At 40.1% G+C, this 22,160-nt stretch overlaps 5 protein-coding genes across 9 annotated transcripts in view; 2 read left to right on the forward strand and 3 right to left on the reverse strand.

Annotated features, from left to right (window-relative positions):
• The window catches only part of Dab (DAB adaptor protein), an 83,313-nt gene that overhangs the window by 59,977 nt on the left and 1,176 nt on the right, over window positions 1-22,160 (reverse strand). The window contains exons 2-11 of one of the 3 annotated variants that reach the window (XM_066393671.1): window positions 21,624-21,838; window positions 21,425-21,568; window positions 21,213-21,368; window positions 20,920-21,126; window positions 20,523-20,868; window positions 18,499-19,989; window positions 17,871-18,360; window positions 17,616-17,821; window positions 17,338-17,562; window positions 16,762-17,288 (exon numbers count right to left, since the gene is read on the reverse strand). In XM_066393671.1, coding sequence (XP_066249768.1) covers window positions 16,762-17,288; window positions 17,338-17,562; window positions 17,616-17,821; window positions 17,871-18,360; window positions 18,499-19,989; window positions 20,523-20,868; window positions 20,920-21,126; window positions 21,213-21,368; window positions 21,425-21,568; window positions 21,624-21,838 — 4,007 coding nt within the window. Of the gene's footprint in view, window positions 1-16,761; window positions 17,289-17,337; window positions 17,563-17,615; window positions 17,822-17,870; window positions 18,361-18,498; window positions 19,990-20,522; window positions 21,127-21,212; window positions 21,369-21,424; window positions 21,569-21,623; window positions 21,839-22,160 lie in introns of all 3 variants that reach the window. The other 2 variants (XM_066393669.1, XM_066393670.1) reach the window with 2 other exon arrangements.
• On the forward strand, window positions 218-5,688 carry LOC136410898 (anillin-like). Of its 3 annotated transcripts, none has more exons than XM_066393264.1 (7): window positions 218-408; window positions 819-956; window positions 1,158-1,408; window positions 2,544-2,989; window positions 3,044-3,234; window positions 4,250-4,867; window positions 4,925-5,688. In XM_066393264.1, the coding sequence occupies exons 1-7, from the start codon at window positions 360-362 to the stop codon at window positions 5,284-5,286; spliced, it is 2,055 nt and encodes a 684-aa protein (XP_066249361.1). In that variant the 5' UTR covers window positions 218-359; the 3' UTR covers window positions 5,287-5,688. The 3 variants fall into 3 exon arrangements, with proteins under 3 accessions (XP_066249361.1, XP_066249359.1, XP_066249360.1); XM_066393262.1 differs by lacking the exon at window positions 218-408 and adding an exon at window positions 528-728 and having other exon boundaries at window positions 4,925-5,686; XM_066393263.1 differs by lacking the exon at window positions 218-408 and adding an exon at window positions 528-728 and having other exon boundaries at window positions 1,158-1,393; window positions 4,925-5,685.
• Sirt2 (Sirtuin 2) lies at window positions 6,905-9,298 on the reverse strand. Its single transcript, XM_066393690.1, has 6 exons — window positions 8,996-9,298; window positions 8,771-8,867; window positions 8,358-8,714; window positions 7,400-7,592; window positions 7,156-7,342; window positions 6,905-7,104 (listed from the first exon to the last, which is right to left on the reverse strand). The coding sequence occupies exons 1-6, from the start codon at window positions 9,230-9,232 to the stop codon at window positions 6,994-6,996; spliced, it is 1,182 nt and encodes a 393-aa protein (XP_066249787.1). The 5' UTR covers window positions 9,233-9,298; the 3' UTR covers window positions 6,905-6,993.
• Window positions 9,713-10,984, forward strand: Secp43 (tRNA Selenocysteine associated protein). Its single transcript, XM_066393035.1, has 5 exons — window positions 9,713-9,868; window positions 9,934-10,291; window positions 10,360-10,613; window positions 10,665-10,761; window positions 10,815-10,984. Exons 1-5 carry the CDS (start codon window positions 9,830-9,832, stop codon window positions 10,934-10,936), a joined length of 870 nt encoding a protein of 289 aa, XP_066249132.1. The 5' UTR covers window positions 9,713-9,829; the 3' UTR covers window positions 10,937-10,984.
• Bdp1 (transcription factor TFIIIB component B'' homolog Bdp1) lies at window positions 13,148-15,894 on the reverse strand. Its single transcript, XM_066393277.1, has 2 exons — window positions 14,766-15,894; window positions 13,148-14,384 (listed from the first exon to the last, which is right to left on the reverse strand). The coding sequence occupies exons 1-2, from the start codon at window positions 15,752-15,754 to the stop codon at window positions 13,199-13,201; spliced, it is 2,175 nt and encodes a 724-aa protein (XP_066249374.1). The 5' UTR covers window positions 15,755-15,894; the 3' UTR covers window positions 13,148-13,198.

A 22,160-nucleotide genomic window follows, 5' to 3' on the forward strand; every position in this document is an offset into this window, starting at 1 on the left:
ACACCAGACACAACTAGTTATTTCAAGATTAACTTTAAAACCGGCTATTAAGTGACACTTTAACAGTCGATAAAAGGATTAATTGCCAAAGGTGCGGTCTAAATCAAACATCGCTCCCATCTAGACGAAATGAAAATTCGCAAACTGGAACAGTCTAGATTTACTAGCTTCAAATACCCAGTTTACATGAAAACCCGTGAACGTACGTGGAGTAAACATCCACATATCACGACCCAATTACATGGTAGTACCAAATAAGAAATATTACAATATAGTGTTGATTGTGTATGAGTGGTTTTGATAATAAAAGTCCGATAAGGACTTTGGTGTGTTTACCACCCCTTAATCACCATTAGTCGATGGTAAACAAGGGCAATATGGTGCATGCAAGTGGGGAAGAAACTGCAGGTAAGAAATATGTCAATTACCTACTAAATAAATCAACTTTGATAGTAAATATCGGCTCCGAAAGGGTCTAAATCAACAAAGTTTTTGTGCGCATTTTTGTAGTCAAAAGAAACTTTTGCCTCGATTTATTTCTATCTGAGGACGCAGTTTCGCATGACAAACTGTCGGTTAATCTTTCTGTAAAAGGAATTATGGTAATTTATAAAGTGTTTAAAGTTCATTATTTCGAGTGTTAATTGGTGAAATAATCAATATGGAGCAGATAAAGCTGCTGGTCAAAGATATGCTACATAAAATACAGGACATACCTGATATCCCTTGTAAGTATCTCACGAAAAATAAGAGAAATTTAAGAGGGCACAGTTTGTTTTGTGGCAATAGAAAATGATAGAAAACTTTCTGTATTTCAGTCACACCCATCAGAATGTCGGACATAGCCTCACAGCCGTCCCTGTGCATCTCTACGTCCAGGTCCGGCTCAAACAACATTGTTCCCTTTGATCACAATGAAATCACCCCTCCATTAACACCCATAAGCCTATGCAACGGTAAGAACTACATGGAAGTTTTAAAAATGTTTGGAAATTATTTTCACCGTGCCTCGCTATAGCAACCTCCATCAGCTTTCGAGATAATTGAGTCTTCATGAGGCCACATCTTCAAAACAATTTTCACTATGTTCAAAGCGCTAAAACTCCACTTTCATACGGAATACCCTCCATCTTATTGAATATTATGAGCACTTTCAGAACCAGCGACCTCAACCCCCCATAAACCGGATCTTACCGAAACCCTGACGGTCCAAAAACGTCTGGAATTGTTCTGCAATGAATTTCGAGGGTCTCAGGAGTCGAATTTGAGTCTCAAAAGTTCCACTCAATCGGAATGCCCTGCTAAACCGAAAATTCTTATGGGGAAGCAAGCGCTCCTGAGGAGCCGAAGCGCCGAAACGTCATGCAATGACGCGGCGGTCGTATACGACCTGGTAAATGTAAAAAATGTAAATATGCATGCTGTTTATTCGATAGAAGGGTGGAGCTGTGGCAAGATTTTCAGTCCGTCCCTGGTAGTGAATTTTTTTGAATTTCTGTTAGTACAACCACGAATTTTTAATGAAACATCAGCACTTAATTTTCTGAGTGGAATCAGTGACGTAAGGCCAGTAGGACTCTTCTAAAATTATATTGAATTGTGTTTTCGATTTAATTTCCTTTTAATATTTCCCCCAGTACGCCCCTGATTTTTTTGTTTAACTATTACAAATAATGAATAAATGATTTCGAGCCAATTTAATACCGCTACTGAAATTTTCCTCGATACGATCCTGACTACCGATTTATGAGTCTTTCAATTGTAAACCTTATACAAGAACTTTTCATAGAAAAATTTTTGGATATTTTCGAATATTTTCCAATTATTTCAATATACTCATGAAATACACATTTGCAAGATTTTGAACTGGAAAAACTTAAAATTCTTAATGGAATTTAAAAAACTGAGCATTTTCAAGCGTTCTAGAAAATTAAGGTAATCCTCTCAAGACCGTAATCTTCCTATAAATCATTTCCTGCGTAAATTTCCTTGAAAAACTGGAACAATTCCACGAAATAGCAATAGATCTTTTTAAGTGTGTTCCTAAAATTTCACTGCATCTGTAAAAACTCAATTTCCAGTTGCAATTCTTGAAGGGCATAAGTTTAAATATTTTCCAACAAATATATCGTTCGACCGTTCCAAATTTTCCTCGGTACCATCCTGAGTACCAGTTTGTCGAATCTGTCGATCACCTAGAATTCAGGTGTTCAAGTCAATGTTGCCGCCCACAATTAAAACCCATAAATGACCTTTATAGGTGAAACACCCAAATGATGCCTCGAAGTCTGAGAGGGGCAATAAACCAAATAGACAAATACGCACAATCCGACACTGCTTCTGAATTATCTTTCTATAGCAAATTTTCATCGTCAGGTAGGTACTCGGTGTCTGTACGATGCATAGGTACTGCAAAACGTGGCCGGAAAGTACGGAGTAGTGAATATTTGTTTTTAAGTTCCTTACAGCTCTGCTCTTAAATAAATTTCCAAAATACCGTTCAAATCGTCACATCGGGCACCTTAAAAACTCTTACTCTTCAGGTGAATCAAAAGTACCAGGACAAAATCTCGCACTACATCGCCCGCATTTATCATAGAAGACTCTCCAGGGAATCGCGCAGTACCGACGACGGTACCACCTCAAATAGCAGCCTCCAAGGGGAAAACGTCCACTTTTCCGACTTTCCACCACAGGAAAGTTTGGACTTCCTGCGCTCCACCGATGACCTCAACAAGAACACTACAGAAGAATGGCTTCCTGATTCTGCTATGAGCACCACCAACGATACCAGCATTGAGTACGATCCTGAGAAATTCCTCAAAACTGCATTTGGAGACATTACAACTGAATCATCTTTACCAGACATGTCAAGCAGCAATACAAATTTATTATCTAAAGCTGGATCTTTTTGCTGCACTGTGAGAAAGAGCTTCCGAAGAGCCTGCTCCTTCAGGGAACACTTGGACAATGACTCTAAAAAACACCAGTAATCGCCAGACATAAAGCTCTATAAATCGAACATTAATGAAGCTTTTTCTAGGATTAAAAACCGGGAGAGATGCCAATCTTATTCCCCAGATTATAGTGCCTCTGATGAGAACTTGATGCAAGAACTGTATGTGCAAAATGGAATTATTTTTCAAGTATCCAAAGCCCTTGTATATTGCCGTAACACCAAAGATTTGTCCAGTCCCGAATATATCGAAGCAGAGAAGATATTGCTAGTTGCTTGTAAGTACTGAGTTGTCTTCACTTATTTTTCAATACTAGTGGCAACATTGTTAGGTTCAGGCCTGAATATTTTAAGTGGCGCCATGTCAACACTAATTTAAAAATCCACAACAACGTTGTCAAACTTCCTGAATCACTCTAATTAGATTTTCCTGATTAATTAGGGGATTCCTCTGGAAAATGTTTAAGCTAATTAAGGTTCAAAAGTCAAATTTGCACCAATTAAGAAAAGACCCGTCTTTTTAAAAGAAAAAATAATGCTTTTTACTGCCCTAGTTACAATATTTTAAAGCTAATTAGGGGCTTTTCTGTGGTAAATAATTTAATTAGGGACTTTCCGCTCAGAATGTGTGGGCAATAACGGGAATTCATGTAGTACACATCAAAATCACATCTTAGTTCCTATAAATTTTTGTTCTTCTGGTCCACAATACAGAGACATCGATCCCTAATCGTTTTATGCTGCACTTAAAATCGCATGGATTTTCACTAATCGAGTATTTTTTCCGGTATTGTTATGACATTTCTATATTATTGTTGTGGTCAAAATTGGTAAAACTAAATATTTTTAGAAAAAAACATTTTTACCGTTACGTTACGTTAATTCAAGAAAAACATACGTTCTATTCTATGTACATATAACCAGGAATTTTAGTGAATTAATGAGAAGCTTTTTAACTCAATCCTACCAGGACACCTAGATATTTTTAATATAATCAGAGGCATACTGAATTCACAATTAATACTGTAACTCTGAAACTGATAACTCAAATTCAGGAACAGTCTACGGCCCATGGGAAGGTTTAGAGTTGTCCTCTAAAACGATAATATTATAAACTTAATTACGGGCTTAATGAGTGAGATACATTGAACTTTATTAACTGAAATGTCATGAATAATCATTCCTATTACTTAAGGGTCTTAAAACGTATTAGGGTTTCATCTGAAACGAAACTAATTTGGCGCTATTAAATTAAATCGAGGAGGATTAAAACTGGTTACCCGATCTCTTTAGCCTGCCAGAAAGAACTCATCCAAGCAGCCCTCAACGCCCCCGAATATACCGACCTCTTCCAAACCTACTCGGCTGTGATGGAAATCTCCAATCTCGTCTTTTATATTAAGAGCGACAACTACAGCGATGAACGACAACCCAACGATTTCGACGAGCATTTCGTCATAGTGGTCAGCAGCGGCCGAACAGTGCTGGCCAGCAAAGTCCTCCAAGCCAATATAAACGGCGAAGTCAAGCCAGACAAACCGTTCAAATTGACCGGTCTGCGTAACGATTCTGTGGTACGCGTTGCTGTTTACTCTATCAGGGTGAAGCAAGGGCAGGAGGGAGTTAAAACCAAGAAAGCTTGTCCTTCCCCTAAGGGACTGTTTCATCTGAATCGCCACCATTATAAATCGCAGAGAAAGAATCTGTTAGTGGACAACATTTCAACGATCAAAGCGTCATCTTTTAATTTGTGTGGGTCTTGCACTATGGATTGTGGGGAGCTCCAGAAAGGGCATTTTAGGATGAGGAATGTGTCCTTGAGCTCATCACTAGAAGGATTTTTCACGTGTTCTTTGAAGGGGAATGTTATCTTAACCAACAGAACCAGTGACTTCTTGACTATTGGTTTTGGTGAGCATTATAGGGGAAAAATTAATTAACCTCAGGATTCAACACATTTACTTCTAGAAGACAAAGGACACTTGCTCTGGAACAGACGTTGGTGCGTTTTGGACGGAGCTGAACTCAAATATTGGAACTACCCCTCAGAAGAATTCTGCTGCAGTCCCATTGGTAATGTGAACTTGAAATTAGCCCTGGAACCATGTCGCCCTGCAGACCGCAGTATCTGCCCCCGATCTAAATCCTTGAGTCTACTCATCAAGGGGAAAGAAGAAGAGGAAGTGTTGAATTATTTTTTGACCTTTGATAGCAGTGAGGAGAAGAAGCGCTGGCTGGGAGATATTAACTTTGTTATTGGTACTTTAAGTGCTTGGAACTGCCAGGGATTGGACCCGGAAATACGCGGCGACATGGTCAGTTCCCTGTAAAATGTAAACTGTTGATATGGTTATGACGTACCTCCTACAGAGTTTGCAGGTATATATGTTTAGTTTTTATATTGTTACGTTTAAGTACTACCTAAAATAGGTAAAAGTGTTCTTTGTGTCCAAAAATTAGTGATAATTTGCGTTTTATTAAGTGATGTTAGGTTAGAAAAGGGAAGGGAAATCCCTTTGTTATTTTCTTTATGCTCTAAATTTCCATTATCTTCGTGACAATATTAAAATATCTTTAAGGGATTTATAATTTGGCAATAAATGTGACAGTCAAAAAAAGTTTACTCGACAGACTTCGACCCCACACTGCTAGCACACTATACGGGGTCCTGCTATTATGTAAACGAACCAAAGAAAAATTCCTTGTCAGAATTATCCGCTTTCTTATTTTACCTACCACGTATCGCATTTAATTTTGGAGTTCACAGCTATACTTAGCTAGTACGAGAACAGCTGTCAGTTATCCAACGGTATTGCCACTGTTGAGAACCCGCATCAAAAAGTGAAAATTTAATACCCAAATTTAATTACAATAAACGAAATCATTTTCTTGAAAACTGACTAGTTTGAACGCAATTTTGCGTGACTATTATGCACACTGTAAGATAAATCCGTCGGAAGGCTATCAATCCGCATTGTGGTCAAATATTAACACTATCCTTATAAAAATATGTCAAACAATTTAGAGTTACTCTTATCTGCATTGTTGTGCAAACTGCACTATTTTGCATGCGAACCCAACTGCTAACATAAATGTGGTAATGCTATATGTATTTTATTAGCCATAAAATATGAATCAATGTGTATGGCTCATTTATCACTGTTGTTTTCGGCTTTTCAAAGGAATTAGGATAAATATTCATAAACTTTAAAAGGATGCAATAAAGCTCTTAAATTGCCTACACAAGCTCGAACATTGATGCTTAAAGATACGTGTGTAAATTACCTTCGCTATAATATACTTTCATGTTTCACATTAAAATGGTCAGGTCAATTAATGCGTTTCCTCAAAATCTTCTTTTACGACCATTTCATCATTACCTTGCGAGGCATCATTGTAATGGAAACTTGTCTCTCTCAAAACTCGCTTCTCTTTTCAATTATCCCATTCACTTTTCGAAAATAATTTGGGAACCCGGGCCTGGGATGTCACACATATTTCAAGAAAGTCTGCAACAATCCGAACAATTAAAATTTAAGAAACTATCATAAATAAAATTAAAAAAGGCCCTTAATCAGTATCGCAAAAATTTCCACGTAGAGCAAGACCACATGCTTTGCCTCCCAGATTACCCGATACGAACTTTTTACATTATTTTTTGTGGGATCAGTTGTAATTATTCGAAAGAGTTTGCTATTCGACTGATGCATGAATTGCGAAAGGCGCTGGTTATTTTCAAATGAAAAAATTAAAATCGGAAACTGTCGGAAAAGTGTTTATATGGTTTTTCTAGAGAAATAATACACATACCTAATAGGAAATAAATTATTTATTTTTAACCGGCAATTTCTTAACAATATTATACTATTTTGACTGATGAAAAATATCAAATTTCCTGAAGCATCCATATCTAACATGCTTCAAAGTACCTCCAACAAATCAAAACAGAGAGCTGAATAGTGAACTGCGCTCTTAAAAGATGAGTATTACATTCCAAAATCTCAACAAATTAATAAAAATTTTACATAACCACCCCCTTAGGAACCCCTCACGACTTCAACTGAAGGCTTCTTGTCCCCACCAGCCCTCCCATTTTCCTGTTTGTCAAACCTCTCATGTTCTGTTTTCACCAACTTGGTCAATTCATCCTGAAACACCCCCTCCTCACTAAGACCTCTTCCCTGACTCAACCCACCTACCCCCCATCCCAGTTTCTCAGCCAACGCCAAACATCCATCGTCACAGTCCCCCAACCAGGCCACATCCCGCGTGTTCCCTTTTAGGTCGAATTCCAACCCCCCACTAACCCCCATCATCGCCATAATCCCTGTACGTTGTCCCACTTTTTCCCTGTTGATCAAAAGACGCGGAGTCATGGAAGAAACCCTGTAATTCTCACTTCAATTTATGGGGAAAAAAAGGAGAGAGGGAGCGGATTCGTACAAATCGACGAGCCCTGCGAAAGGATGCACCACTAAAGAAGAGCCGAGAATGATGAGGAGGTCGCATTTAGGAAAATCTCGCTCTACTGAATGGTGGAAGTTGTCCGGCAAATTCTCACCAAAAAAGACGATGTCGGGTTTCACTACTCCGGGACAGTGAGAACAGATTGGGATCTCATCATTGAAGATTCGTTCTGGAGAAGAAGACTAATATGATCTCCATTTTGTTTCATGTAACACGTACGAGCACGTGCAGTACCATCTATGAGTTTCACTATTAAATTTATACGTGAGATTTCCAAATTTCAGAAGCACTAACGACGCCTACTGTTTTTTAAGATTACTTTTTCTTTTACAGTCTAACATCGTGGCATTTTGGTTTTAAATAACATGCCAACAACGCTTTCTATAATTTCCACTTCATCTTACTAATAAAATGGTTTGTACTGAAATGTGCACAAACATGATGTACTTTGGGAGAGACCAGTGTCAGACGTACCATCGATTTACTAGGATTTACGGCGTGGTCAGTTTCAATAAGAGACCTGTTAATTAGCTAGTAGAATTTTTAGCATTTGAAATAATTTTTGCAATTGAAATAATCCAAATAAAATATGGAAACTCAAAATTCATATGGGTTGTGATTTAAATTAATATCTTAATAATTTGAGAGCTTGTTTCAGTGACACTGACTATAGTTCATTAAGAAATACTTCTGCCAGAATGTATATTATCTAAAAGTGCTTTAAGTGTTGCCACCTCCAATTAACGTAACTCTAATCACATTGGCAGAAAAATTATAAAGTTTCAGTTCAGTAGTGGGAGAAAAAGCATAAATGACAGGTGTTTATTATAATATCTAACATATATATTGTTATAATACCTTTCTCTTCAATTGGGTAATTTCTAGTATCGTCACATCACCTCAGACAAACAACAAAAATAATTAAACTGCTTACCTCTCAACCATTCCAAATCATATTTTGCCCGGCACTCAAGGCAATGACCAGTGTAAAATGTGCCATGGGCTTCTACAAGTTTCTCTTCAGGCACTCCAGCAACTCTTTCAAGCATATCAATGTTCTGTGTATAATGCCTCAACAGGAGCCCTTTATCTTGCAATAATTTAATAAAATAGTGACACAAAGTGGGTTTAAAAGCACCTGGATACAGCTCCTTTGCCAGCACAAAAAAGGGCTTGGGGTTCTCATTGAAATAGTCAATCTCAAAAATTGCATGTGGGTGGGGTAAATTGTATTTTTCAAGGTTGTGGTAAAGCCCTGTGCCAGCAGATCTAAAGTCTGGTATCCCTGCAGCTAAAAAGAATAAAGTTTTGACGCCCCAGTAAGATTTAAACTGTATGAATGCTTACAGGTAGATATACCTGCCCCAGCCATAGTAATCACATTTTTGCAGCCCTTTTTATTAATATACTCCACAATGCCGTCAATACTGACATCATCCAAGACCTGGAAAAACCGGAAACTACACAGAAGCCCACCAAGAAACTTCCTGGGGGCCTCTCTAAGAATTGAAAACATCACTTAACCAAAAGCCAAAGTTCATGGTTAAATATGTTTTTAAGGTTATCAAGTACCTGAGTTTCTTTGGGGTCTGTAGTAGAGTCTTCTAGGCCTAGAAGCCCTAATTTTTCGGCTAAATATTTCTGTAGACTCGCCAAACTTAAGCTAGAAGCTGCATTTCTATCTGGAGATTGGGTGTCTTGAGGGGGTTTTTGTTGGGACTCTGTGGGAGTGTTTTTGAGGGTTGAAGGTTTAGTCGAGGAGAGAGGTTTTGAGGAGGTTTTTTCGTCTTTTTTGCCGCTTAAGGACATTGTTTTCGCAAGATTTATTTAGTCTTAATCGTATTTATTTGGAATTAAAAAGGTGTAAAAAAACAGGTTCGTTTTTATTGCCGAACTAAATTTACAGTTTCCTGCACTGGTTCATGGAATGGTAATAGTTTTCTTCCTCCGAAAGTTAGTGCACTGATAATATAAAGAACACGGAATTTTTAAGGAGTTCCAGTGTGTTCATTGTGTTATAATATCGGACATTCAACTTTTTGTAGTTGTGAATGTTACTAATCGAATTTTATATGAAATTAAAAGTGGATAAATCAAAACATACAATAATGCGTCTTTTCTTTACATTCTCGACAAAGTTGACATATCCGCAACTAATTGCCTTATTACAACAGTTATAGCAAGAAGTTCGTCATCATTTCCATTCCGAATGCTCCTGACATCACCCGACCTTTCATTTCACTCCAGCTTATCAAAAGTAATGACACAAAAGGAGATAAAAGGTTAAGTCTAAACTCTGCTAATATTTACATTTTTACATCACTCTCACCAAAATAAACAGAAATTTTTAATTAAAGACCGGCATTAAAGTACCCATTAAATACATAAAAAAATATCCCCTTGAAGATGACTAACCAAGTGCATTGCCAACTATGGATGGGCAGCGTAAGTACATCCTTAACCCAACCCCCAATATCTTCTAGTATTGACGCCAAACTGTTTCTCTCCAGTTGGAGCCCTACATGACTGAAAGTTTCATTCTAACCGCCTTCCGGAAAATGGGCGAATGCCCACTGAGCGTTAAGGTAATGAGGAACAAGTTCACTGGGGAGCCTGCAGGATACTGCTTTGTTCATTTTGCCAATGATGAGGAAGCAATTGATGCCATGCACAAACTGAATTCCAAACCCATTCCAGGCACCACACCGGTGGTGCGTTTTAGACTGAACAATGCTAGCAATAACGCCAACCGACAGTTTGTAGACAGGGAATTTTCAGTGTGGGTTGGTGACTTGAGTCCTGATGTAGATGATTATAATTTGTACAGGGTATTTTCTTCAAAATACACTACAATCAAAACTGCAAAGGGTAAGTTTGATGCATAGCATTATCTAATAATGATCAAAGAGTTATATTGTATTAATCTGGGGATATAGTGATTCTTGACAACAGTGGCTTCAGCAAAGGGTATGGCTTTGTACGGTTTGGGAGCGAAGATGAAATGCGAGATAGTCTTATTACCATGAATGGCTTTATAGGACTTGGCACTAAATCTTTAAAAATCAGTAATGCAGTTCCAAAACCTAAAGGGGATACTCCTACTGGGAGCACTCATGAGCAGACAACAAATTATAACCAATATTATGACCCTTCCTCTTATTGGCAAAATTATGCTGCTAATTGGCAACAAGTGAGTCTTCAACAAATTTTACTCTTCACAAATAAAAGGCATCTTTTATAGCAAAGCTATAACATGGATCATGCACATTCAGGTCAGATACAACATAATTACGCACCCCCGCCTGAGCAAAAGAAAGAGGACGATTTGGAGTTAATTGGTACATTTTTCTTGTAGGGTTTTGATTTTGTTTAGATGTTTAAGTGGTTTTAGAGCATTCAATTCCATTGGATGTGGACAAACTGAATCGAGAAAAAATAGAGCAGGACTGTAACTTTTGGGATGCATTAGAGAGCTCAAAGTGGCTCGGATGCGAGATGCTGGAGATTCTGTAGTCTCTTTGAAAGTTTTTAGGTTAAATTTAAGTTCTAATAAAGTTGTGAAAACCAAAAACATGAATTTTCTTCACAAGTCAAATGTTACTATTTAATTTATATTTCGCATTGACAGCGTCACTCTCCTTCATAATAAGTCTTTCGGCAGATATAGGCTAAGGAGCAAGTGGACAGCTCACATGGACTATTCACTATGGAGCGTAATCACTGAAAAAGAAATCCAGTAGCGTATCTATTTCATTTTTTTTTTAGTTCCTATGTTAGACATATCCTATATGTTTTTATATTATTAACTAACATTTATTTTTCTCTCTTAAATCGAAAATGCGTGAATACTTTTCAAAAATCCCTCATATATCACACAACACACTCATAAAATAGCCCGATTTTCTTTGAAATTAATTAAAAAAACCGAGTTAGCAACAGTTATACCTCTCCTACTTTTTCTTACCCTTCATAATATGCCATTTAAAATCAAATAAAAAAGTAGTTATTTCAATACCAAATTTAAAATTGGCGCCTAAATGGAGAAATGTTGCTAGCTAGTGTTGACATCTAACTTCTTTTCCCCAAAGCAGACTCGCATACATGAAGCGCCATCTAACTGGTACTCGCGAAACACTATCAACGTATCAATTTCATTTCACTTCAAGCTAACGTAGCCTACTTCGTGTCTCCACACTCGTTTTGGCGTTCTTACGTTTTCCTTTTAGATTAAATGTTAAATCATCACAAAAAAAATCTTAAAAATTTTTGCAGAAAAATCAATTTTAAATAAGAACAATTCATGTTTAAAAATAAAAAAGGGTCCAGGTCTAGCTATATTGATCGGGCTGACTCAGGGTTCCCGCTCCCAGGCGCGATCCCACTACTACACGACGCGGGGACTTTTGGCTGCTGAGTTTCCCCCCTGGCCCGGTACGCCCCTCCTTAGCTAACCTGGCCACCCTGAGCTCCCTCAGGGCGTCCATATTGACGCCATGCTTAGTGTGGACACCCGGTCAACGCGAGACGCCCTGCACCAGAACTCCCGACCTCAAACCATCCACTGAACCCGACCTCCAAGTAGCTGGATTACAGGAGACGCCACGCTCCCAGTCGAAAGTTAAGGGTTTAATTAATGATGTCTTTCGTCAAAAATGTAGCAGCAGTTGTAAAAATATTAATATAAGTTTTTATGAAGATATTGATTAATTAAAATAAAATATAAGTAGTTGCACTGATTACTAATCTTATAAAAGATATAAAGTTATCTAGCTATACAAGATTTATCAACCGAAACATGTCACCTTGCATGGATTCTTATAATTCATTAATTTTTCTCATTTCATCGTTACTATTACATCGATGTAAATCAACAGGCCTGCATGATGTAAATCAACAGGCCTGCATTATGTAAAGGCGAAATAGTTATTTATTCTACACAGTCCGGCTAGATCTGATTGCCTATTCCGGTTTATAGCCGGTAAATCCGAACATTACAGTACCGCAACGTTGTTGCTAAGAAACCTTACCAGACTCTAATTAGGGATTTATTGTTTTAAAAATTGTAATCGTTTCAACTATTCTCTTACTTAAATTAAACATTTTTCTATTTCTGTGACCATAGCGAGCGGAAATTTAAACCTAAAAATAACTCTAAGCCTTGCAATATTCTTTGCATGTAAATAAACTTATAATATTTATTAAATAAACAGCAAATGCATTTGTGACTGGCAAATTTGGATAAATATCTAATTCACAATTAAAAGCGAACATTGTGTTCGCCATATTTTCAAGAAATATTATTTATTGTGACCCTTTGAAATAGTTAAATATTATATTTGTTAACTCATTTCTACCAATGTAAACAATTCGAAAATTCGACAGAAAGTCACAAATTCTTCTTCAATAACTAGCATATCGAAGATTCTAAATCATTTTTAATCAATTTTCACAATTTAAATCATAAAAGAGCATTTGTGTACTATGTGCACGCGTGTTAAAATGACTAAAACTGGTTTAAACTTTAAGAGTAAGTTTCATTTCTATAAAAAAGTTTTTCTAGGAGCTTACTAAAACTAATACCATTTGACTCTTATTTAACCTAATCGATTGCAGGTCCCGCAGTTTTTTGTCCATGCAGAGCTTGATGCAATGTACCGTTCTTGTTTCCAACGTAATCAAATAAAGGATAAATCTCAGTAGAATAAATGACAGTCAAAACATAAATTCCTTGTTTGTAAATTTATTTATTCTTACACATCAACAAAACAAATATAATTATCGCATTTTATCTGCACCAGTTTCCACAGTAATCTCTTCTCTTGTTTCAGACATCTGTCGCACACTCGCCTCTCCTCCCTCCACTATCGTAATGTTCCTCTCCGCCTCTGGCACCTCTTCCAAAGGCAACGTCACCATGGAACCCTCCTTGATCAGTTTATCTACCACTGCAGAGTCAAGTTCAAGGGATGCCAACTTCCTTTCAGGAGTGACCATGAAGACCTTATACTCATAGCCTGGTTGAGGGTTTTGCTCTGCTGTTACTACCACTGATCCTGGAACCAATGTATCAGAATCGGTACTTGACGTGCTGCACAGTCTATGAATCCCTCTGATTGAGTTTGATTTTGAAAGATTGGCAGACTTACGAGTAACTTCAGGGATTGGCAGTAGTGATTCATTAAATTTCTGAGTACTTTTTGGGATTCTGCCTGACCTTGTTGGCTTCAAAAAAGGGATAATCTCCTCTTCTTCAAAATCACAGTCACTTTTCAGGGTCAAGTTTGAATCACTATCATCATCAATAACATTCTCAATGTTCAAACCAGGCTTCTTTCTTTTTTTCTTTTTCAACTGCTCTTCAGCACCTTCCCTCTTTTGCTTCTTAACTTCCAACTTCCGCTTCCGAGATTCTAACTTCTCCTCCTCTTTCAGCTTCTCTAAGAATGCTTCCTCCTCCAAGTCAACCTCCAACTCTCTCTTCAAGTCCTCGAAATTATAACTGCAAGGCTGCCTCAAGACTTTATCAACCAATTGCCGATTGCTCTTGTCCTCTTTTTTAAACTTATTTTTAAGTTCCTGTCTGTTGCGTTTAGGAAACAGCTGCGACATCAAGCTAAAATCGGTTCCGATAAGATTAAGAGCTTTATAAAACCGAACAGTTTCCTTCTGGCTCCAAGACAGTCGTCTGGGGGAACGTTTATACACCCCGTAAGTGGTCTTGTCTGCGTCGATGACTTTGGAATTAAGCATTTGCTCTTTTTGCTTGGCCAATCGTGTGTTTTCCATCACCAGACTTTGTTCATCTAGAATTATTTCACCGGAAGGGCCAATTTTGATTTGAGGGACAGGAAGGGGAGTGTTATCTTCCTCTTCTTCATCTGGTTCAATTGGGGGTTCTTCAGAGGGTTCCTCAGCTGAGGGGAGATTATCATGTGTGGCAGTGTTTGATGAAGTGGCATTACTGCAACATATGGGAATATTGGAGTGAAAAAAGTTTATATGTGGTAAACATGTAAGGGCAATGATTTAGATAAAGATATTTTGAGAGGATTCTGGAATTCTATGAGAACATCTAGAATATTCTAGAGTGGAATTGGTTGGGTTTCTTAGTAATTCATCAAATTATGAGTTTTTAGCTTAGTTACAATTTTTCAAGAGAGATTCCTGTATATTTGATGATTGAAAAGATGTGTTTGGTGGATTTATGCGTGGATCACACTCATTTATGCTTAGATTACCAAAGGTTTTTTTTTTCTTATTGAGTTTTATGACTTCAGTGTAGTATTTTACAAATTCAATAATTTCTAAGTTGAAGGTACAATAAGATAAAATCAACACTCACCTCATAGGAGTCCCAGTTGGATTATAATAAATCAAATCAATCATCTTCAACTTTTGCTTATCAGGGGAATTAGCCACATTTCTCCTATAAAATTCTCTTCTTGCCTCAGCCACCTTTTTTGACTGCTCATTCCGAAACACCTTCTTCTGTGATGTGCCAACTTCCTTGGTAACATCTTCAGAAATGGGAGTATGGGATTCTGTATTGGTTGTTGACACTAATGAACACACAGAATTATTCCTAATCGTCCCATATTGGGATCTGCCTTCATCCTCCGATTCACTGGCACTAGGTTTGCGAAGGCTCAACCGTGGTACTGCTTTGATTCGACATCGATTGTATTTGCTAGGACTTGCTGGTGGGCCTGGGTATTCAATATTAGAACCTTCTAAATGGGGTAATGTAACTGTAGGACTGGATTCTATGTGAGTTAATGGGGGTATTTCTGGAGTGGGTGCTTCGACTGACAATATTTTGGAGATGTTTTTGGCAACTTTATTTGAAGGTTTGGATATTGTGACTTCATTAAGAATTACTATGTTGTTATTAGTTGGGCCCTCAGCTGAATTAATAGGGGTTTCTGCACTAGGTATAATGGCAATGGGTCTGGGTGTCAGTAAATTCGGATTAATTGATGGTTTTAGGAACTTTCTCTTCATAAACACAGAAATTTGTTTATTAGAGTTATTTTCTGCATGTTTATTGTCATTTTCTGCCACCACCAAAGGTAATTCTATAATCTCATTTGAAGGAGTTTCTGGCTCAGGAGTAGAAGTTTCTGTATACTGCGAACTATCACTGGGTGTACCATTTTTATCCAAATCCACCTGATGTGTTTCTGAGGATGTTATAGTCTCAGTTTTTACAATTTCAGCTTCGAAGCTTTCTTCGGCAGGTTTTTCGCTTATCAGGGGAGTCTCAACTGTCTCTGCAACTCTCCGTTTTTGGTTGATATTGACCGCTGGCTTGATCCTTAATCGTCGCGACATTGTTTATGGATGTATTTACTATTATAGACACATTTTGATACATACAAGTGATAAGGAGTTTATATTGGAAAACTCTTAAGATTGTAAAGTGAAAAAAATGTTAAAATTAGGCCCATTTTTCATTATACATCAATATTGGAGCTTGCGACTAGGCTATTTATTTTGTTGGATCACAGATGCAATCAAAAATGAGAATTTGAGGTTAGTGTGTTAATGGATGATGACAAATCTGATTTGACATAAGGCGTTTTCAAAATTAAATTCAGTTCGAGCAGTTCGAAATTCGGACAGTAAGAAATATAGCCACGTGTAGACCTAGGTCTGGTAGTGTATTACATTCTATAATATTATCAACCATTGTAAATTTGTATTACATTATATAACAGGGCATTTAAGATAGAAATAAGGATGTCTGCTTCCTCAAACATTTTATGCGGGATTTAATGGAAGATGCGTGTAAAACAAAAACGGGACATGATAAAAAGCGACATAACAAAATCGAAGTAAATATATTTTAAAAGAGCCTAGTATCACAACAATTCAAGAACTAAAAGTATACAGCTACCTTAAAACGGTAAAAATATCGCACACAAAACCCACCGCAACCGAACCCGCTTGGACGAGCGAAGTCAACACGAGTAAAACCAACCTGACCATAAGTAGCGACTCTGTTAATTTATATTCTGGAGAGCACTCAACCTTAATTAGTAACAACAATAATAAATTAGCACTAGAATTACACTATTAGGGAGGCGCGGCTGTGTGGACTAACCCTACTTCCTGGCGCAGTCGGAGTCCTCGAACTCTTCAGTCCACCTGAGTTCGGAGCTCCGGGGCACTCGCGCGTCCCCTTCTCCGAAATGGCCCGCTCCACTACTAAAGAACTCATCGTCAAATGGATCGTTTTCCCTGGCGAATATATTCACAGACTCTGATTTCTTTAAATTGACTTGTTCCCCTGTCCGGCTCGAGGCCAATTTACTCAACACTTTTCTTCGGCCATTAAGCCCTGTCACCGAAAATGAATCCTCGTTTTCCTCGACCAAATCCGGCTCTTCTTTAATGCTCGAAATTCCCCCTTCGGGCGGCGCCTCTCCCTTCTCGCTGGGAGAAAAGTCGTCTTCGAAAGGGCTGCGTGGCTTCGCCTGGTACCGCGGCGACAATTTGGACTCTTCGCTGCGCCTCTCTTTGAAGCTCCTTTGCTGCCTGGTTTTTGCGAAGTCGTTGGTTTCGAAAGTGAACTTCTCCCGTATGATCGGACTTTCGTCCGAAGGAACAAAGTCGTTGTCAAAGAGAGATTTGGTTCTGGCGCCCTTGCGAGGGAAGGTATTTACTTGCTCGGGTTTCGCCGTTTCTTTTAGCAAGCGCTTCGCTGCCGTTTTCTTCGAAGACATCTCCACATAATCCCCTTCCGTCGCTTTATGAGATTTCGATCTGTGGCGATGAGTCGTAGTTTCAGGGAATTGAGTTGAATCTCTGCTGCGAGATCTTCGACTGCTCTTATAACGACGATCGCGCTCTCCGTCGCTACCACCTAAAAATGCATTTTAGATCCGAGAGGAGTAACCAAAACGAGAACAAACCTGCCCCCAAATAATGGCGAGACTTTATCTCGCCAGTTTTGCGGTCCATCTCCGAGGCGCTGCTAGGCCGTTGTTTCCAGTTTTTCTTGCTCTGCAGGTAATGCGCATGAGGCTCTTCAGGCTCATTCGAATACTCGTCTTCCCATGGGGAATCTTGAGAATCGCGGCTGCTTCTATAACGATCGCGCCGCTCAGACCTTCGCTGCGGGTACCGGGCAGACTTATCTGTAAAGTAGAAAATCTTAGTTCTCTTTGATAAACTTAAATCATGTATATACCGTGTTCCCCCTGCTCCCAATCTGGACAACACCACCGATCTTTAGCCTCTTTTCCTTCTCTCCTTCGCCTATACCTTCGTTCAGCTCCATAGTCTTCCCACCGATCTCCCTCCAAGTCTCTGCTCCCCGCGCTGCTGTGCCGATCGGAATCTTTGGACCCGTGTCTTTGGAAGTAGTGACCTCGTCCTCTTCGCTCCTCATCGTATCTAACCACTCTTCTCAGTATCTCATTTCACGATTTATCTATTAACTCACTCATAATCATCCTCCTCATCGTCATCCCAACTGTCGACCCGATGGCGGTCGAATGAATGGCCGCGCGGGTTTCGTCCCCAAGGTCTACCGTCGCGCCTACGTGGCTGTTCTTCCTCCCAGGGACTGACGTCACGCGAACTGGACGAATGACCACCGGGCGTCGGCTGTGGCCACCCTCCTTGCTTCCGCCGCCGCGGTCTATCGTAACATTCGTAGTACTCCTCCTCGTACGAGTCTGTTGAACGCCGATTGGCCGGGTAATAGGATCCTTCTGGTTCTACCGACTTATCCCACCACCCTTCCTGATCCCTACCCTTCTTTCTCCGGTCGCTGCCCTTAGATTGGTTTTTCCACTCGGTAGGAGAGCGGTTCCCGAACTCCTTGGAATCGCTCGACCAAGGGGAGACGCCCTCTTCACTCTGCGCAGCCCCACCTCCCTCTTTGGGTTCGGACGGAACACTCGGTTGGTCAAAAATTGCCCAAGATTCTCCTAAGATTTCAATTTTTTAAATGTTATTTCATCAGAAAGGTTTAATAGGAATTTAAATTGATGATGGATATGTGGGGATCAGGTCTTAAGCACAGGTAGTGGAGAATTCAGGTTGCCTCAGATTCAACACAGCCTTACCTGTTGGATCCAAATGCTTTTTGGCGGTGTCCGAGTTGCTCCCCGTGTTGTCCACTTCGGGAGAACTGCCGCTGAGCACATCTGACAGAGACCCCGACGTAAGCCGCGCACTGGCTTGCATAATTTCCGTTACAGCAGTGGGAAGTGGACTTTTCATGATGGGGCTACGTGTTGGACTTTTCTCAGGTGTCACCGTTTTCGACTTAAACTCGATTACATCCTCCTTAACCGGCTCCAGCCTATCCTTATTGACCGCGTTGATGTCTTCTACGCTCAACTTCCGATCCTCGTTCACCAAATCGGCTAAATTATCTTGCGCTTGTTTAATTTCGACTTCGACAATCTCTCGCAAAGCGGCATATTTGTCTTCAGTGACAGGCGCTTGTGCCTCCGTCCTCAATTCCTCCTCTCTTAACTCTTCCGGTTCTCCGTCAATTTTCGTCTGCTTAATCTCTTCTTGCAGCTCCCTGAACACTGCATATTTGTCGTAGCTTGATTGGCCGAAATTCGCGGCAAAGTCCGCGTGGAAGGACGGAGTGGAGCCCGTATGCTCCTCTCCTGCGACCTTATTGGATTGGGCTTTGATAAATGTGGACAAATAATTGGTTAGCTGCACCAAGGTCATATTGCTCAGTTTATGGGCGGGAATTTTGAGTTTCGAAGCCAAATCGTTGAGGCCACTCAAGGTCAACTGACTTAAGGTCATGTCCAAGCCCTCTAGAGAATTAGTTAAACCTTCAGTGGCGATGCTGGTAGTCACGCTGGGTTTGGATTCTAAAAATGACGCCACAGTGACTTCCTTTTTCACGTGTCTCTGAGGGGGCGGCAACAAAATCCCCGGACTGGGTGAAATTGCCCGCTCCGCGGATAAATTAATTGGTGTCAAATATCCCTCATCTCCTGAGTGCTGCGAATTACTTTTTCTAGGCCTTTCGGGTGGAAGAGAGAAGTCGGATTCGAATTTGGTTTTTCTCTGTGGAATCGGCAGTGGTGGGCTTGACTCCTGCGCTCCTTTAAACTCCCCTGCAGTTTCAATATAGTCGTATTTTCCCTCTTCTGAGTGTGGAGGCCTGGGAGGCGGTTTCAACACTATATCGCTTTGTTTCTTGGGCGGCAAAGGAGGCGGTTGAATTTCGCTTAAAGTTGCCACTGGCCGCGGAGGTGGTTCTGGTGCGTTTTCTGATTCAGATATGCTTCTAGGGCTAGGTCCCGTTAAAATCTTTTGTGTAGCAAACTCAGTCTCGAATGGATCTTGTTTACTAAAATCTGAGTCGGCAAATGGGTCTTCCTTAACAAACGGGTCTTCCCCGAAGGGGTCTGCGCTGAATATTCCGGAGGTGTTTGAATAAATATTCGTAGATGTTTTGTTAAATAAGTCCTGAGAAGGTGGAACCCCGCTAGAAACCAGCTCTTTGAGCGGCTTTTTCGGCGGGTTTTTCAGCTCTTGAAAGAAATGTTTCTTATCAATATACGGCTTACTTCTACCGGTACCTACGGGTAAAATAAAATACGCTGGTCTTCCGGTGGTTCATCGGTATATTTTTGTAGCTACTAATACGGGAAAACAACAAAAAAATGGCGAACTCAAAATAGTGAAACAAAAACAATTAAAACACAAGAATACTAACCTTAGTATCTGTATTATGCTTTAATTGTTTTCTAGTGAAATAAACAAAGACACTGGCTCGAACTATTTTATTTTACCGCAGATATTCGCGCTCGAAATTTATTAGTGGGAGTTGAAAGTGGTTCGGTTAGATGGCGCCATGTGCGATGAATTGGGCGTCGTAGGCCGCGCCTCCGATGGTCGCTATTGGAGGGGGCATGGCTTCACAAATATTCCAATGAAAATAAATTTCACAACTCATGAATAAATTAAACGTTAAGCCCCGCCCACCCCATCTTCCGACCAGACCAATTAAAGCTCGTGTTATCGATATGATATATGATCGTGCGCAGTGTTCCCAACCAAAACAAAAATGCAACAAAAGCAGAACAATAATACGAAGCGAAAGCGGCCGTACCTAATGGGTCCAATTCGGTGAATACGTCAAACTGGGACATAATTTCCTGTTTTGCCGCTTCATGCTTTTCATCCCTAGTCGGCTCTGGCTGGGCGGAGATGACTGATTCTTCGAAGAGGCTATTTCCGAAGGTGGGGATAAACCAGTCGCCACTGCCCGTCTCCTCGTGCGAGCTGCTCATCTCCCTTGAAGAAAACGAGAACTCCTTATGGGTCTTGGTGCTGAAAAGTGACTCGGAGGCACTATCAATGCTAGTCGCTGTATTGGGAGGGGTTTTCGTGCTCCCTTCGGAAGTTCGATTGGACCTGTCCCTGCCCGATGATGGCGGAGGTGGTAGTATAAGCTTCTGCAAGCAATTATTTAGCAGCTCATCGGCAGGAGGGTCCGACAGGCTTACATTGACTGGATAGCTTATAAAGCTATCGCCAAAGGGATCGTCTTTAGAACCGAAAGGTTCCGAAGGGGTGATACGCTCCATTTGATGCAAACCTTGCCGAAGACTGTTAAGCGCCAGCTCTAAATCTACCAAATCGGCCACAGCGGTTCCACTGTCTTTGCTTTCAGAGGAGCTGGCCTTGGGTTCGCTCTTTGACTTTTCCGAGGGCTGAAACGCTGTCTTTAAAACCGGACAAAAAGCAAAGACAAGCGGCGAGGCAGGAGGACTAATAGCCAGAAAGCACTGATACATACCCATGTCTTTTTTCTCCTTACCTTGGAGTTGGGGGTGTCGGTGAAGAGGGGTGATGAAGGCAGATAGCTCTTCTCAAGATGCTGCTTGGCCAACTCAATCTCTTTCTTCTTTAGAGCAAAGACCACTTGAAATAAATCACGCATAGCGATTACAACCTGAAATTTTGATCTCTTCTACTCCATTATCATCTAGGATAGAGAAAGACAAGTACCTGGCTGGCAGCTTTATCAGTCTTAATACCAAAAAACCTATGCCCCGTGTCGGGGGAGCCGAAAATGTACCCGAAAGCCCTGGAGTCGGTCATGTCTTGCGCAATAAACGAAATCTTATGAACCGGATGATGGTAGAGACAGTCCTATATTCAATCACCATATAGCCCCAAAAGAACCCAAAATGTTAATCACAATTACCCCGGTTTTCTCGTCCCGCAACCTCAGCCCATCTATAGCAATGTTAATAGTGATACGCTGCTTGTGTTCGCCAGCAGCCCTGATAGCCATCTTGAGGTCGCAAAGGGCCTCCTGGCACATGCGATCGCCCCGCGCTTCCGATACCTCCAGAATCCCAATTAGTTTCGCCTTGAAGCTCACACCGTCACCCAGGAAACGAGTAGTTTCGTTCTTGACTGCCACACACATTCAACATTACAAAAGTGGAATGAAGGAGGTGGATGGTGCACTTCAACTATATGGATATTTGAGGTTGGACTAGGTAAGATGTTAGTGGACACCTGTGGTTTATAAGCCAATCAAAATATGAACATTTTCCAAGTCTACTCAGGGCCTTAACTATATATTGTATTAATAATGGTCAGTAGCGAAATACATTCTATTCAAAAACAATAATTTTCTAAAACCCCTCTGATTAATGACTTCAAAATATTTTTTAAACTTTCAAATTCCCGCGTTTACGCCTCTATTTATTAAACCTACTATAGTGCCAAGTCT

This window comes from Euwallacea similis, chromosome 9 (genome assembly GCF_039881205.1).
Source record: "Euwallacea similis isolate ESF13 chromosome 9, ESF131.1, whole genome shotgun sequence".
NCBI lineage: Eukaryota > Metazoa > Arthropoda > Insecta > Coleoptera > Curculionidae > Euwallacea > Euwallacea similis.

Bases quoted from the DNA above. Each gene is read 5' to 3' on its own strand.
- LOC136410898 (XM_066393262.1), top strand. From the start codon at position 662: ATGGAGCAGATAAAGCTGCTGGTCAAAGATATGCTACATAAAATACAG. The intron at 1,409-2,543 runs GTAAATATGCAT...CTTACTCTTCAG, and splicing joins ACCTGGTAAATGTAAAAAAT to GTGAATCAAAAGTACCAGGA. The intron at 2,990-3,043 runs GTAATCGCCAGA...AGCTTTTTCTAG, and splicing joins AATGACTCTAAAAAACACCA to GATTAAAAACCGGGAGAGAT.
- Secp43 (XM_066393035.1), top strand. From the start codon at position 9,830: ATGACTAACCAAGTGCATTGCCAACTATGGATGGGCAGC. The intron at 10,292-10,359 runs GTAAGTTTGATG...CTGGGGATATAG, and splicing joins TACAATCAAAACTGCAAAGG to TGATTCTTGACAACAGTGGC. The intron at 10,762-10,814 runs GTACATTTTTCT...AAGTGGTTTTAG, and splicing joins GGACGATTTGGAGTTAATTG to AGCATTCAATTCCATTGGAT.
- Sirt2 (XM_066393690.1), bottom strand. From the start codon at position 9,232: ATGTCCTTAAGCGGCAAAAAAGACGAAAAAACCTCCTCAAAACCTCTC. The intron at 8,868-8,995 runs GTACTTGATAAC...CGGTTTTTCCAG, and splicing joins CAGACCCCAAAGAAACTCAG to GTCTTGGATGATGTCAGTAT. The intron at 7,105-7,155 runs GTAGGTGGGTTG...GGGGTGTTTCAG, and splicing joins CTGAGAAACTGGGATGGGGG to GATGAATTGACCAAGTTGGT.
- Bdp1 (XM_066393277.1), bottom strand. From the start codon at position 15,754: ATGTCGCGACGATTAAGGATCAAGCCAGCGGTCAATATCAACCAAAAA. The intron at 14,385-14,765 runs GTGAGTGTTGAT...CATATGTTGCAG, and splicing joins CCAACTGGGACTCCTATGAG to TAATGCCACTTCATCAAACA.